Source organism: Amblyraja radiata, chromosome 4 (assembly GCF_010909765.2).
Source record: "Amblyraja radiata isolate CabotCenter1 chromosome 4, sAmbRad1.1.pri, whole genome shotgun sequence".
NCBI classification, from domain to species: Eukaryota; Metazoa; Chordata; class Chondrichthyes; order Rajiformes; family Rajidae; genus Amblyraja; species Amblyraja radiata.
In genome coordinates this window covers 101435619-101447691 of record NC_045959.1, presented here as the reverse complement: position 1 = coordinate 101447691, position 12073 = coordinate 101435619, and the positions used below count along the sequence as shown (strand labels likewise).

The window sequence follows — 12073 nt, the reverse complement described above, 5'->3', positions numbered from 1 at the left end:
GACAGGTACATGGATTGGACAGGTTTGGAGGGTTATGGACCAAGCGCAGGCAGGTGGGACTTTTTTTTAGCGTGTCCAAGTGTTTGTTTTGGTGTCTCTCAGTGTGTCTTGTGTGGGGGATGGTGGGGGGGAAAGGAAGAAACCATTTTTCGGTCACTTCCTCGATGGAGAGGCAACTTTTTCCATGTCACTTCTCCGCCTCCCCTTTCGCGGCCTAACAGCTTGGATTGGAGTGGCCTTTCCCGGAGTCGGGCCCAGAGCTTCATCAGCGGGCGCAGCGTGGACTTGTCCATCGCGGAGCGGGGGTGAACCCTTGCCGGGGGTTGCCAGAGAGGAGTGCTCCGATCGTTGGCCTGGTGACTTAGGTATTGTGGGGCTGTGGTCTGCCGAGCTTCTAGCCGCGGGCGTGGCGTGGACTTACCATCTGGGATCGCTTGCCGGGGTTCGCCAGAGAAGAGCTCCGACCGCCGGCCTGCGCCCTATAACATCCTGAAGCCGCGGTCTCCGGTAGGAAAGTGGCCGATTCGGGCACTCCAAGCCGCGGAGTATGTTTAACGGTCCCACGTCGGAAGTTTTATCATCCCGACGACAGGGCCTGTACATCGGGCCATCCGTAGCGGCGACTACGGAGGGTTTATGGCCCCAACCACGGATGAACAAAGGAGGAGGACTGACTGAACTTTGTTGCCTTCCACCACAGTGAAGAATGCTGTAGTGGATGTTTGTGTTAAATTCTATTGTGCATTGTGTGTTCTTTTTTTTAACTGTGTCGCTGCTGGCAAATTCATTTCACTGCACCCCCCGGTTACGCTGTGATGTGGACTGTGTGGGGTGGGAGGACCCATTGCTCCTCCCGTGCAGCAGGTGGCGCTGCACAGGACAAAGGGAGATGTTTGTATATAGTTTATCCTGTCTGTGAGTGTGCAGTCAGATTCTGAGTGGGCAGCTATTTTGAGTTGTCTTGCTGCCAGCATTGAGTAATGTAATAAAGACTTCTGTTGTACCTTGAAGACGCTCAAGTTTCTGTGCAGCCTAGAAAACGAACACGAAATACGCCGACCGCCCGGCCCATCGGGCGGCTCCTCCACGTATAGATGCTGTACATGGGGCCGCTAAACATGTACATTATCCTATATCTACACACTGTGGACCGCTTGATTGTAATCATGTCCAGTCTTTCCGCTGACTGGATAGCACTCAACAAGAGGTTTTCACTGTACCTTGGCACGTGTGAGAATAAACTAAACTGAAGCTAGTGACGTGCAACTAAGACTCATTAGTATCATTGATCATTTTTCAGATGTGAATGACAACGTCCCCTTCTTCACCTCATCTACCTATGAGGCCACGGTGCCGGAAGGGGCGGCAGTGGGCATGTCGGTCGTGCAGGTCTCAGCGACCGATCTGGATTCTGGCCGAAATGGAAAGGTGAGCGGTTGTACGGCGCGCGTCTCCAAGTATTGCGTTATGAGGTTGGAGTATTGCAAATGTGAACGCAGCAGGGCGGCACGGTGGCGCGGCGGTAGATTTGCTGCCTCACCGCGCCGGAGACCCGGGTTCGATCCCGACTCCGGGTGCTGTCTGCACGGAGTTTGTACGTTCTCCCCGTGACCTGTGTGGGGTTTTTTCTCCGGGTGCGGGGATCGCTGGTCGGCGCAGACTTGGTGGGCCGTAGGGCCTGTTTCCATGCTGTATCTCTAAAGTCTAATGTCAATCGATTTTATATTGCATATTTTATGTTACATGTTGGACTAATTGTAACCATTTCCTCTATTTTACTTGGTGTAATTTTGTGGAATTGACAGAGAAATCAGAACCCATGATTTGGCAGTTATCAGGTTGATACAACATGTATCTTCACCTCCAGATTGAGGGTATAATTTCAGTCCAGAAAGTGAACATTTCCTTTTCTTGGTGACAATAGACAATAAACAATAGGTGCAGGAGTAGGCCATTCGGCCCTTCGAGCCAGCACCGGCATTCAATGTGATCATGGCTGATCATCCCCAATCAATACCCCGTTCCTGCCTTCTCCCCATATCTCCTGACTCAGCTATCTTTAAGAGCCCTATCTGTCGCACCTGGAACGACTGCTTGGGTCCTTGAATGGAGTCGAGGGGGGAAGTAAAGCGACAAGTGTAGCATCTCTTGCGGTTGCAAGGGAAAGTGCCCAGGGAAGGGGTGGTGCGGGAGGGAAGGGAAGAATTGACAAGGGAGTTATGGAGGGCGCGGTCTTTGGGGAAGGCAGACATGGGGGGGGGGGGGGGAGATGGGAAGGGGTGGCGAGTGGTGGGGTCACGTTGGAGGTGGCGAAACTGACGGAGAACTATTTGTTGTATGTGTCGGCTAGTGGGGTGAAAGGTGAGGACCAGGGAGACTCTGCCCTTGTTGCAAGTGGGGGCATGGGGAGGGAGAGTAGTGTTACTGGGTATGGAGGAGACCCTGGCGAGAGCCTCATCTATAGTAGGGGAGGGGAACCCCCGTTCCCTGAAGAATGAGGACATTTGCGATGCCCTGGTGTGGAACACCTCACCCTGGGAGCAGATGCGGCGTAGACGGAGGAATGGGAGTAGGGGATGGAGTCCTTACAGGAAGTAGGGTGGGAAGAAGTGTAGTCTAGATAGCCATGGGAGTCAGTGGGTTTATAGTGGATGTTGGTCAGAAGTCTATCCCCTACGATGGAGATAGTGAGGTCAAGGAATGGTAGGGAAATGTCGGAAATGGTCCAGGTGTATTTGAGTGCCGGATGGAAGTTAGTGGTGAAGCGGATGAAGTCAGTCAGTTGTGTGTGGGTGCAGGAGGTGGCACCAAAGCAATCGTCGATGTAGCGGAGGTAGAGGTCGGGGATGGGGCCCTGGTACGTATTGAACAAGGATTGTTCGACGTACCCGACAAATAGGCAGGCATAGCTGGGGCCCATGCGTGTGCCCACAGCTACGCCTTGTATTTGGAGGAAATGGGAGGAGTCAAACGAGAAGTTATTGAGGGTAAGGACCAACTCCACTAGGCGGAGGATAGTATTAGTGGCCGGTGAAGGTTGCTCCTCCGGTCGAGGAAGAAACAAAGGGCTTTGAGACCATCCTGGTGGGGGATGGAGGTGTAGAGTGACTGGACGTCCATGGTGAAGATGAGGGGATGGGGGCCTAGAGAATGGAATGCGCGGAGACGACGGAGAGTGTCTGATGTGTCTTGAACATAGGTAGGGAGGATAGGATGGAGTCAAGGTATGTGGAAATGTGTTTGGTAGGGCACGAACAGGCAGAGACTACCGGGACAGTCAGGTTTGTGGATTTTGGGGAGAAGGTAAAATGAAGACTGTAGTGGGTGGGGAAGAGCAGGGGTCACATAGTTTGAGGGGGATGGGGAAGACCCAGTGGAACAGCCACTGAGGTTACCAGGGTTGGGGTGACTAGCACTAGGACCCAGTGCAGTCAAACCCAGATTTGTTGGATTGTTGTTGGTTTTGATCTCATTCAGTTTTCCGCTTGGCTTCCAGTGAGTAGCATAAAGGGCCTGTCCCACTTAGGCGATTGTTTAGGCGACTACATGGTCGCCTGGGTGTCGCCTGTATGGTCGTGAGTCGTCTCCTCAGTCGCCCAAAGAGTCGTAACGTCTTTCTGGTCGCCGCTGGATTTTCAACATTTTTCGGAGACAGTCGGATATAGTGGGTTTGACGCCAGTGAGCGTAGCTTGACTTCTCCTGACGTAGGTGCTGTCGTAGTTGTCACCAGGTTAATGTAGGTTGTCGCCGGTGCTGACTTCGTTTTTTTTGTTGTTAAAGTAATGATTCTATTTCAAATTTTATGTTGTAGGGGGGGTCCAGTCGCCGTTTTTTCGGCGACCTGCTACGACTATGACAGTCACCTAAAAATTGCCTAAGTGGGACAGGCCCCCCCATAAGCTTCTGACTGAGGCAGATGGAGGCCCATTAGCCAAAGTGAAAGGAGATAGGAAAGAGATTTGCTAACCGTCAACTAAGTCCAGAACCAGGGGCCACAGTTTAAGAATAAGGGGTAAGCCATTTAGATCGGAGACGAGGAAACACTTTTTCACCCAGAGAGTTGTGAGTGTGTGGAATTCTCTGCCTCAAAGGGCGGCGGAGGCTGGTTCTCTGGATACTTTCAAGAGAGAGCTAGATAGGGCTCTTAAAGATAGCGGAGTCAGGGGATATGGGGAGAAGGCAGGAACGGGGTACTGATTGGGGATGATCAGCCGTGATCACATTGAATGGCGGTGCTGGCTCGAAGGGCTGAATGGCCTACTCCTGCACCTATTGTCTATTGTCTATATTGCTGTACCTCTTGTAAAATTAATAGTAAAACTAGGTTTACTGTTAATAAACCCTTTGCTCAGGCTAGCACTATTGGCAGCACTAGTTCTGCTGGGAGGGATATTTGAGGCTGGCATATTAAGAGGGGGTAGATTCATAGAATCATATAGTGATACAGTGTGGAAACAGGCCCTTCGGCCCAACTTGCCCACACCGGCCAATATGTCCCAGCTACACTTGTCCCACCTGCCCGCATTTGGCCCATGTCTCTACAAATCTGTTCTATCTATATACCTGTGTAACTGTTTCTTAAACGTTGGGATAGTTTCAACAGCCTCAACTACCTCCTCTGGCAGCTACCCCCCTTTGTGTAAAAAAGTTAACCTTCAGATTCCTATTAAATCTTTTCCCCTTCACCTTAAACCTATGTCCTCTGGTCCTCGATTCACCTACTCGTAGGTTCACGAGATTGATCCCTGGGATGGCGGGACTGTCATATGAGGAAAGATTGAAAAGACTAGGCTTGTATTCACTGGAGTTTAGAAGGATGAGGGAGGATCATATAGAAACATATAAAATTATAAAAGGACTGGACAAGCTAGATGCAGGAAAAATGTTCCAAATGTGGGGCAAGTCCAGAACCAGGGGCCACAGTCTTAGAATAAAGGGGAGGTCATTTAAGACTGAGGTGAGAAAAAACGTTTTCACCCAGAGAGTTGTGAATTTATGGAATTCCCTGCCACAGAGGGCAGTGGAGGCCAAATCACTGGATGGATTTAAGAGAGAGTTAGATAGAGCTCTAGGGGCTAGTGGAGTCAAGGGATATGGGGAGAAGGCAGGCACGGGTTATTGATAGGGGACGATCAGCCATGATCACAAAGAATGGCGGTGCTGGATCGAAGGGCCGAATGGCCTCCTCCTGCACCTATTTTCTACGTTTCTATGTTTACTCTGGGCAAGAGACTCTGTGCATCTGCCCGATCTATTCCTCTCATGATCTTATACAGGGGAGGGGATGGGGGGAAGGTTGAGCTGACCAGCTATAAGGTAGGCCAGATGACCCATGGACCTCACCACAGAACACCATTTGGATCCCTACATACGAACTGAGTGCGTGAACCCTACATATGAACAAGACAGTGTGGATGGGACATATTGGCCGGTGTTGTGTTTCAGCTGTTGTAAATAACTGAAGCCTTACACCAAGATAAAGGTCCAAAGACTTTATTAACTACATAGCAAATATGACCACATTTGCACGTGTCTCTAATTCTAAGGGAACCAGGCAAGGAGAGGTTACTGTAAAGCTAGTGGGCGTAACTACCAAAGCATGACTCATAACATGAGTGACACTGGTCTTCATCCTCCCTCTTAAAGAATCAATAACTTGACAAACCTATGGTAAGGCATGCATAGCAATTGATAATAAACTGGAGGAAAGTCAAACATAGTCCAGGTACTTCACAACCGGCCTACACACACGACCAGCACGTGTACGATAGAGACCAGCTCCGTTCTTTACCCCCGGGGAGAGGGCAGGTGGCTTCACAGGTGAGTGAGACTGGACCAGACATGGATTAGAAACATAGAAACATAGAAATTAGGTGCAGGAGTAGGCCATTCGGCCCTTCGAGCCTGCACCGCCATTCAATATGATCATGGCTGATCATCCAATTCAGTATCCCGTACCTGCCTTCTCTCCATACCCTCTGATCCCCTTAGCCACAAGGGCCACATCTAACTCCCTCTTAAATATAGCCAATGAACTGGCCTCGACCATACTCTGTTGCAGAGAGTTCCAGAGATTCACCACTCTCTGTGTGAAAAAAGTTCTTCTCATCTCGGTTTTAAAGGATTTCCCCCTTATCCTTAAGCTGTGACCCCTTGTCCTGGACTTCCCCAACATCGGGAGCAATCTTCCTGCATCTAGCCTGTCCAACCCCTTAAGAATTTTATAAGTTTCTATAAGATCCCCTCTCAATCTCCTAAATTCTAGAGAGTATAAACCAAGTCTATCCAGTCTTTCTTCATAAGACAATCCTGACGTTGCGTTGGCAGAAGCGTGCGAGTGCCACTAGATGCAGACGGAAGTGAACTTGTACGGTCTTGATAATACGGAGGAGGAACGGGCTCGTTCACAGGCAGGATATGTTACCTGTTACGCCTGTAGGTGCCGCCATCGGCACTGACGATATATGAGCGTGGCTATGAAGCAATTCCATAAATCACACCAATACGGTCATGGCCTTTGTCAGTCTGTAAGCGGACAACCTGCCCTTTGGTCAATGGTGGCAGTGGCCTATTTGTCTCGTCAAACCATTGTTTTTGAATGCCACGCTTCTGTTGAAACCTGGATTGAACCTCCTCAGGTGGAATCACCTGTGGGATCAATGCCTGGTCCACTACAGGCACCGTAGCACGGGTCTGCCTCGACAATAAACGTTGAGCGGGTGAACCCAAGATGGGGAGATGTTGCGTAATTTGAGCAGATCCAGGAATACATCGGATTCAGCTCTGTAAGATCGTTCCATGAGCTATTTAGCGCTTTGGACAGCTCGTTCAGCCAGCCCATTAGACTGGGGATATACAGGGCTGCTGGTGATGTGGTGAAAATTCCAGTGTCTAGCGAACTCATTGATGTGTTGGCTGGTGAATTGACTGCCGTTGTCAGTTAGCAGTCTGCCCGGAGATCCGTGGACTGAAAAATGGCGAGATAACTTCGAGATCACTCCGCTGGAAGTGGGGCTGCTGAGAAAATCAATGTCAAACCATCCTGAATATGATTTAGATTAGATTAGATCCTTTATTTGTCATTCAGACCTTTCGGTCTGAACGAAATGTCGTTGCCTGCAGCCACACATATAATAATAAACAACAAAACACACAATAAACACAAACTAACATCCACCACAGTGAGTTCACCAGGCACCTCCTCACTGTGATGGAGGCAAAGGTCTTAAAGTTACTGTCTCTTCCCTCCTCATTCTCCCTCTGCGCTGAGGTGATTGTTGTTACCCCACCGGGCGATGGTAAGTCAGTCCCGCGGCTCAACCGAGCTCCGCGAACGGGCCGGTTCAAGCTCCGCGGCCCGGGGGTGGTCGAAGCTGCCGCCCTCCAGTCCAGCGGACGCAGCTGTTGCCGCGGGAGCTCCGGAAAACAGGCACCAACCTGTGACCTGCGAGCTCCCGACGGTGTCAACGAGCAACAGGTACTGCGTGCCATGCCAAACAAATAAGTCAGCTGCGACTGTAGATCACGGGAGCGCAGGTACAGGTAGTGGTTGCTTTTGTTAGTGAGGTGCCAAACTGTTGCACACTGTGCAGGATGCCACATTCTCAGTGATGTATTCGGGCATGCCAGGCCAGTAAACATGCTTCTTGCCCCGTAAAACAGTAGCTTCAGCACCTGGGTGCCCTGCATGGACAGCGTTAAAATACTGGTCGTGCAGCGAAGCAGGAACCACAGCCTTGTGTCCTTTTAAAATAATGCCATCCTGCAGCACTAGCTCATCACGGGCGGCAAAGAAAGGCCGGACTGGCAGCGGAACGTTGTAGTGCTTGTCTGACCAGCCGCGCTTAATGACGGAGGTTAGCGACCGTAGGGTCGGTCAGCAGCAGTGTGGTCAACCAAGTCCTCCATACAAGACGAGGGAATAAAAGACACAGTCATTATAATAACGTCATCATCCGGCGAGGGCAGACCCTCACAGGTCTTCCGGGGTGCATGTGAAAGAGTGTCAGCCAGATGCATATCCTTACCACGTTTGTGGATCAGAACTATGTCATATTTTTGAAGTTGCCGTAACATCCGCTGAAGGCGCGCTGGAGAGCTGCGGATAGGTTTGTTGAAAATGCTGATCAGAGGCTGGTGGTCAGTTTCAATCGTGACCGTGCGACCAAACATGAAACCGTTGAATTTCTCGCAGGCGAAAACAACCGCTAACAGCTCTTTCTCAAGTTGGGCATATCGTTGTTCTGTGTCAGTCACGGTGGGCTGAGGCATAGGCAACAGGCTTATTGCCGTTGCCATCATTCTGAAGGCATGCTGCGCCCAGCCCGTGTTGTGAGGCGTTACAAGTCAGTGTAATCGGTAGTTTAGGATCAAAGTAAACCAGAGTAGGAGCACTAGACATCTCCTGTTTAAGTGTGTCGAACGCTTTCTGTTGTTGCTCGTGCCAAGTCCAAGCAGAGCCATTGTGTGTACGTTGGCGCAATGGGGCTGATATTTCGCTGAAATCTGGAATGAATTTGCTCAAATAGTTAGCCATGCCAAGGAATCTCTGCAGACTGAGCAAGTCTGTGGGCGCTGGAAGCTCATTGGTAGCACTAGTTTTCGCTGGACCAGTTTTTAGGCCATCCTTGGTAAATATATGGCCTATGTATTTTACCTCATTCACTCTGAATTTGCATTTTTGAGGATTTAGCTTGAGATGGATGGCCTTGGCACGATCCAAGACCTTCGTCAGATTGGCATTGTGTTCTTCGACCGTTTTTCCAGCAATGAGGATATCGTTCACTATGATGGAGCATGGGTAGCCTGCAAACAATTGCTCCACAGCTTGTTGAAATACTTCACTAGCAGAACTTATTCCAAAGGGCATACGAAGACATTTATAATGCCCGAATGGAGTGCTGAAATTTGTCAACTTGGAGGAGTTATGTTCGAGCGAAATCTGCCAGAATGAACTCTTGGCATCTAGCACCGTGAAAGCAGTTGCTTTAGCCAACTGCGCAGCAATCTCATCCACAGTGCGCATGGGATAGCGGGGTCGTTTAATGGCTGTGTTTAAGTCCTTGGGGTTGATACAAATCCGTATCTCGTCTCTGTTCTTCTTAGTAGTGACGACCATTGTGGAGACCCAGTCCGAGGGGTCAGTTACGGGAGTAAACACACCTAGAGACACCATTCTGTTAAGTTCTTAAATTCTGTGGGCAAGATGGGCTGAAGGGCCTGTTTCCACATTGTATGACTCCATGACTCTATGATAGAATAAGTGTACGGGTGATCGTGGTCGGCTCAGACTCAGAAGGCTGTGGAGGCAAAGTCAGTGGATATTTCTAATGCAGAGATAGGTAGATTCTTGATTAGTACGGGTGTCAGAGGTTATGTGGAGAATGGAGTTAGGAGAGAGAGATATAGATCAGCCATGATTGAATGGCGGAGTAGATTTGATGGGCCGAGTGGCCTAATTCTGCTCTTATCTCTTAGGATCTAATAACTCGATGGGCCGAAGGGCTTGTTTCTGCCCTGTATCTCTAAGGTCTAAACAATTGGACAGATCTGTGTCAGTGTTGTCTCACTTGCTTTACATTCCCTCCGCTCCCAGGTGAATTACGCGATCGTGAAGGACATCAGTGGCGATTACCACTACTTCAGCATCGACTTTGAAACGGGGGTGATCTTCACACAGATGTCCTTTGACAGGGAGGTGAAAGGGTCCTACCTAATAGAGGTCCAGTCTCAGGACAACTCTGAGTCTGCAAGGCCGGGCAAGCAAGGACAGCCCAATACAGGTACTCACCTCAAAGCCAGCAACTCCTAACATAGGATGAGCGTTTGACGCCACTGGGCCTCTACTCGCTAGAGTTTAAAAGGATGAGGGGATATCTCATTGAAAGTCACCGAATAGTGAAAGGCGTGGATAGAGTGGATGTTTCCATTAGTGGAATAAGTCTAGGACCAGAGGCCATAGCCTCAGAATTCAAGGACGTTCCTTTAGGAAGATGAGGAGGAATTTCTTTAGTCAGTGGGTGGAGAATCTGTGGAATTCATTGCCACAGAAAGCAGTGAGGGCCAAGTCAATGGATATTTAAAGGGCAGAGATAGATAGATTCTTGATTAATACGGGTGTCAGAGGTTATGGGGCGAAGGCAGGAGAATGGGATTGACAGGGAAAGATTGAATGGCGGAGTAGACTTGATGGTCTGAGTGGCCAAATCCTGCTCTTAGATTTCATGAAGAAGAGGTAGCGGAAACGATGCCTGCATTCTCCAATAGTCTTTGGGGTGGCACGGTGGCGCAGCGGTAGAGTTGCTGCCTTACAGCGCCAGGGACCCGGGTTCGATCCTGACTACGGGTGCTGTCTGTATGGAGTTTGTATGTTCTCCCCGTGACCACATTGGTTTTCCCCGGGTGCTCCTGTTTCCTCCCACACTCCGAAGACGTGCAGGTTTGGAGGCTAATTGGTTTGGTATAAATTGTAAATTGTCCCTAGTGTGTGTAGGACAGTGTTAGTGTACGGGATCGGCGCGGACTCGGTGGGCTAACGGGCCTGTCTCCGCACTGTATCTCTAAAGGCTAAAGGCTAAAGGTACATTATGTTTAAGGGAACTATACATAGAAAAAAACATTGTTCAAAAGCTTCACGGGGAAAGGAAACGTTTACAAAAAAATTGGTTTGGTATAATTGTAAATTGTCCCTAGTGTATGAAGCATAGTATTAGTGTATGGGGATCGCAGGTCGGCATGGGCTCGGTGGGCTGAAGGGTCTGTTTCCACGCTGTATCTCTAAACTAAACTAAACTTCTCTCTGTTCACAGACATGGCCTATGTGCGGATCTTTGTCAGTGATGTGAACGACAATGCACCAGCCTTCCCACAGCAGACCTACACTATAAGTGTGGACGAGGACAAAGACATTGGCTTTGTGGTTATCACGGTGTCTGCTAATGATGGAGATGAAGGTGTGTCTCTATCTATCTTCCTCCTATTCCTCCCAACATACGATGAGCGGTTGTCGGCACTGGGCCTGCACTCGCTGGGGTTCAGAAGGATGAGGGGGAGATTCTCATTGAAACAGTACCGAATAGTGAAAGGCTTTTGGATAGAGTGGATGTGGAGAGGATGTTTCCACTAGTGGGAGAGTCTAGGACTAGAGGTCACAGCCTCAGAATTAAAGGACGTACCTTCAAGGGCCTGTTCCACTTAGGCGACTCTTTAGGCGACTCTGCCAGGGACTAGTTTTAATGGAATTCACCTACGACACCTGGCGACAACCTACGACAGCAAAAATTGTCGCCACTGTCACCGAAGATTTTTCAACATGTTGAACATTTTGCGACATTCGCCTGTAGTCGCCCAAAAAATCGCCTAATTGGGACAGGCCCATTAGGAAGGAGATGAAGAGGAATTTCTTTAGTCAGAGAGTGGAATTCTTTGCTACAGAAGGCTGTGGAGGCCAAGTCAGTGGATATTTTTAAGGCAGAGATAGATAGCTTCCTGATTGAATGGCTGATGTTGGTCTCGACGTGAAACGTCGCCTATTTCCTTCGCTCCATAGATGCTGCCTCACCCGCTGAGTTTCTCCAGCATTTTTGTCTACCTTCGATTTTGCAGCATCTGCAGTTACTTCTTAAACTGATGTTCTAATGATTCCTTTGCACAAACCCAGTACAGGCTCTCCCCGACTTACGTAATAGGTGATTTACATAAACCAACGGCAACGTAAATGATTCTTTAAGCCCGCTGCTTTATTTCCGAGTCACTCGCCTCGGTAGCAGTACACTACTGTCATCACATACGGGGGCCATTTCTGCAAGTCAGTCAGCTGTTCTCATGGATGCTCCCCCCCCCCCCCCCCTTGGTCTCACGTCGGAGCTCCCCCCGTGGTCTCACGTCGGAGCTCCCCCCGTGGTCTCACGTCGGAGCTCCTCCATGGTCCATGTCGGAGCTCCCCACCATGGTCTCAGCACGGAGCTCCTCCATGGTCTCAGCACGGAGCTCCCCCATGGTCTACACGTCGGAGCTCCCCCATGTTCTCCACGTCGGAGTTCCCCCCATGGTCTCAGCAAGGGGCACCCTATG

The 12073-nt window shown here is 49.8% G+C and overlaps 1 protein-coding gene across 1 annotated transcript in view; it reads left to right on the top strand.

Moving 5' to 3' along the window:
* LOC116972420 (neural-cadherin-like) overlaps positions 1–12073 on the top strand; it is a 145781-nt gene that overhangs the window by 87751 nt on the left and 45957 nt on the right. Inside the window, exons 13-15 of the mRNA XM_033020081.1 lie at positions 1301–1428; positions 9597–9783; positions 10810–10953. Coding sequence (XP_032875972.1) covers positions 1301–1428; positions 9597–9783; positions 10810–10953 — 459 coding nt within the window. The remainder of the gene's footprint in view (positions 1–1300; positions 1429–9596; positions 9784–10809; positions 10954–12073) is intronic.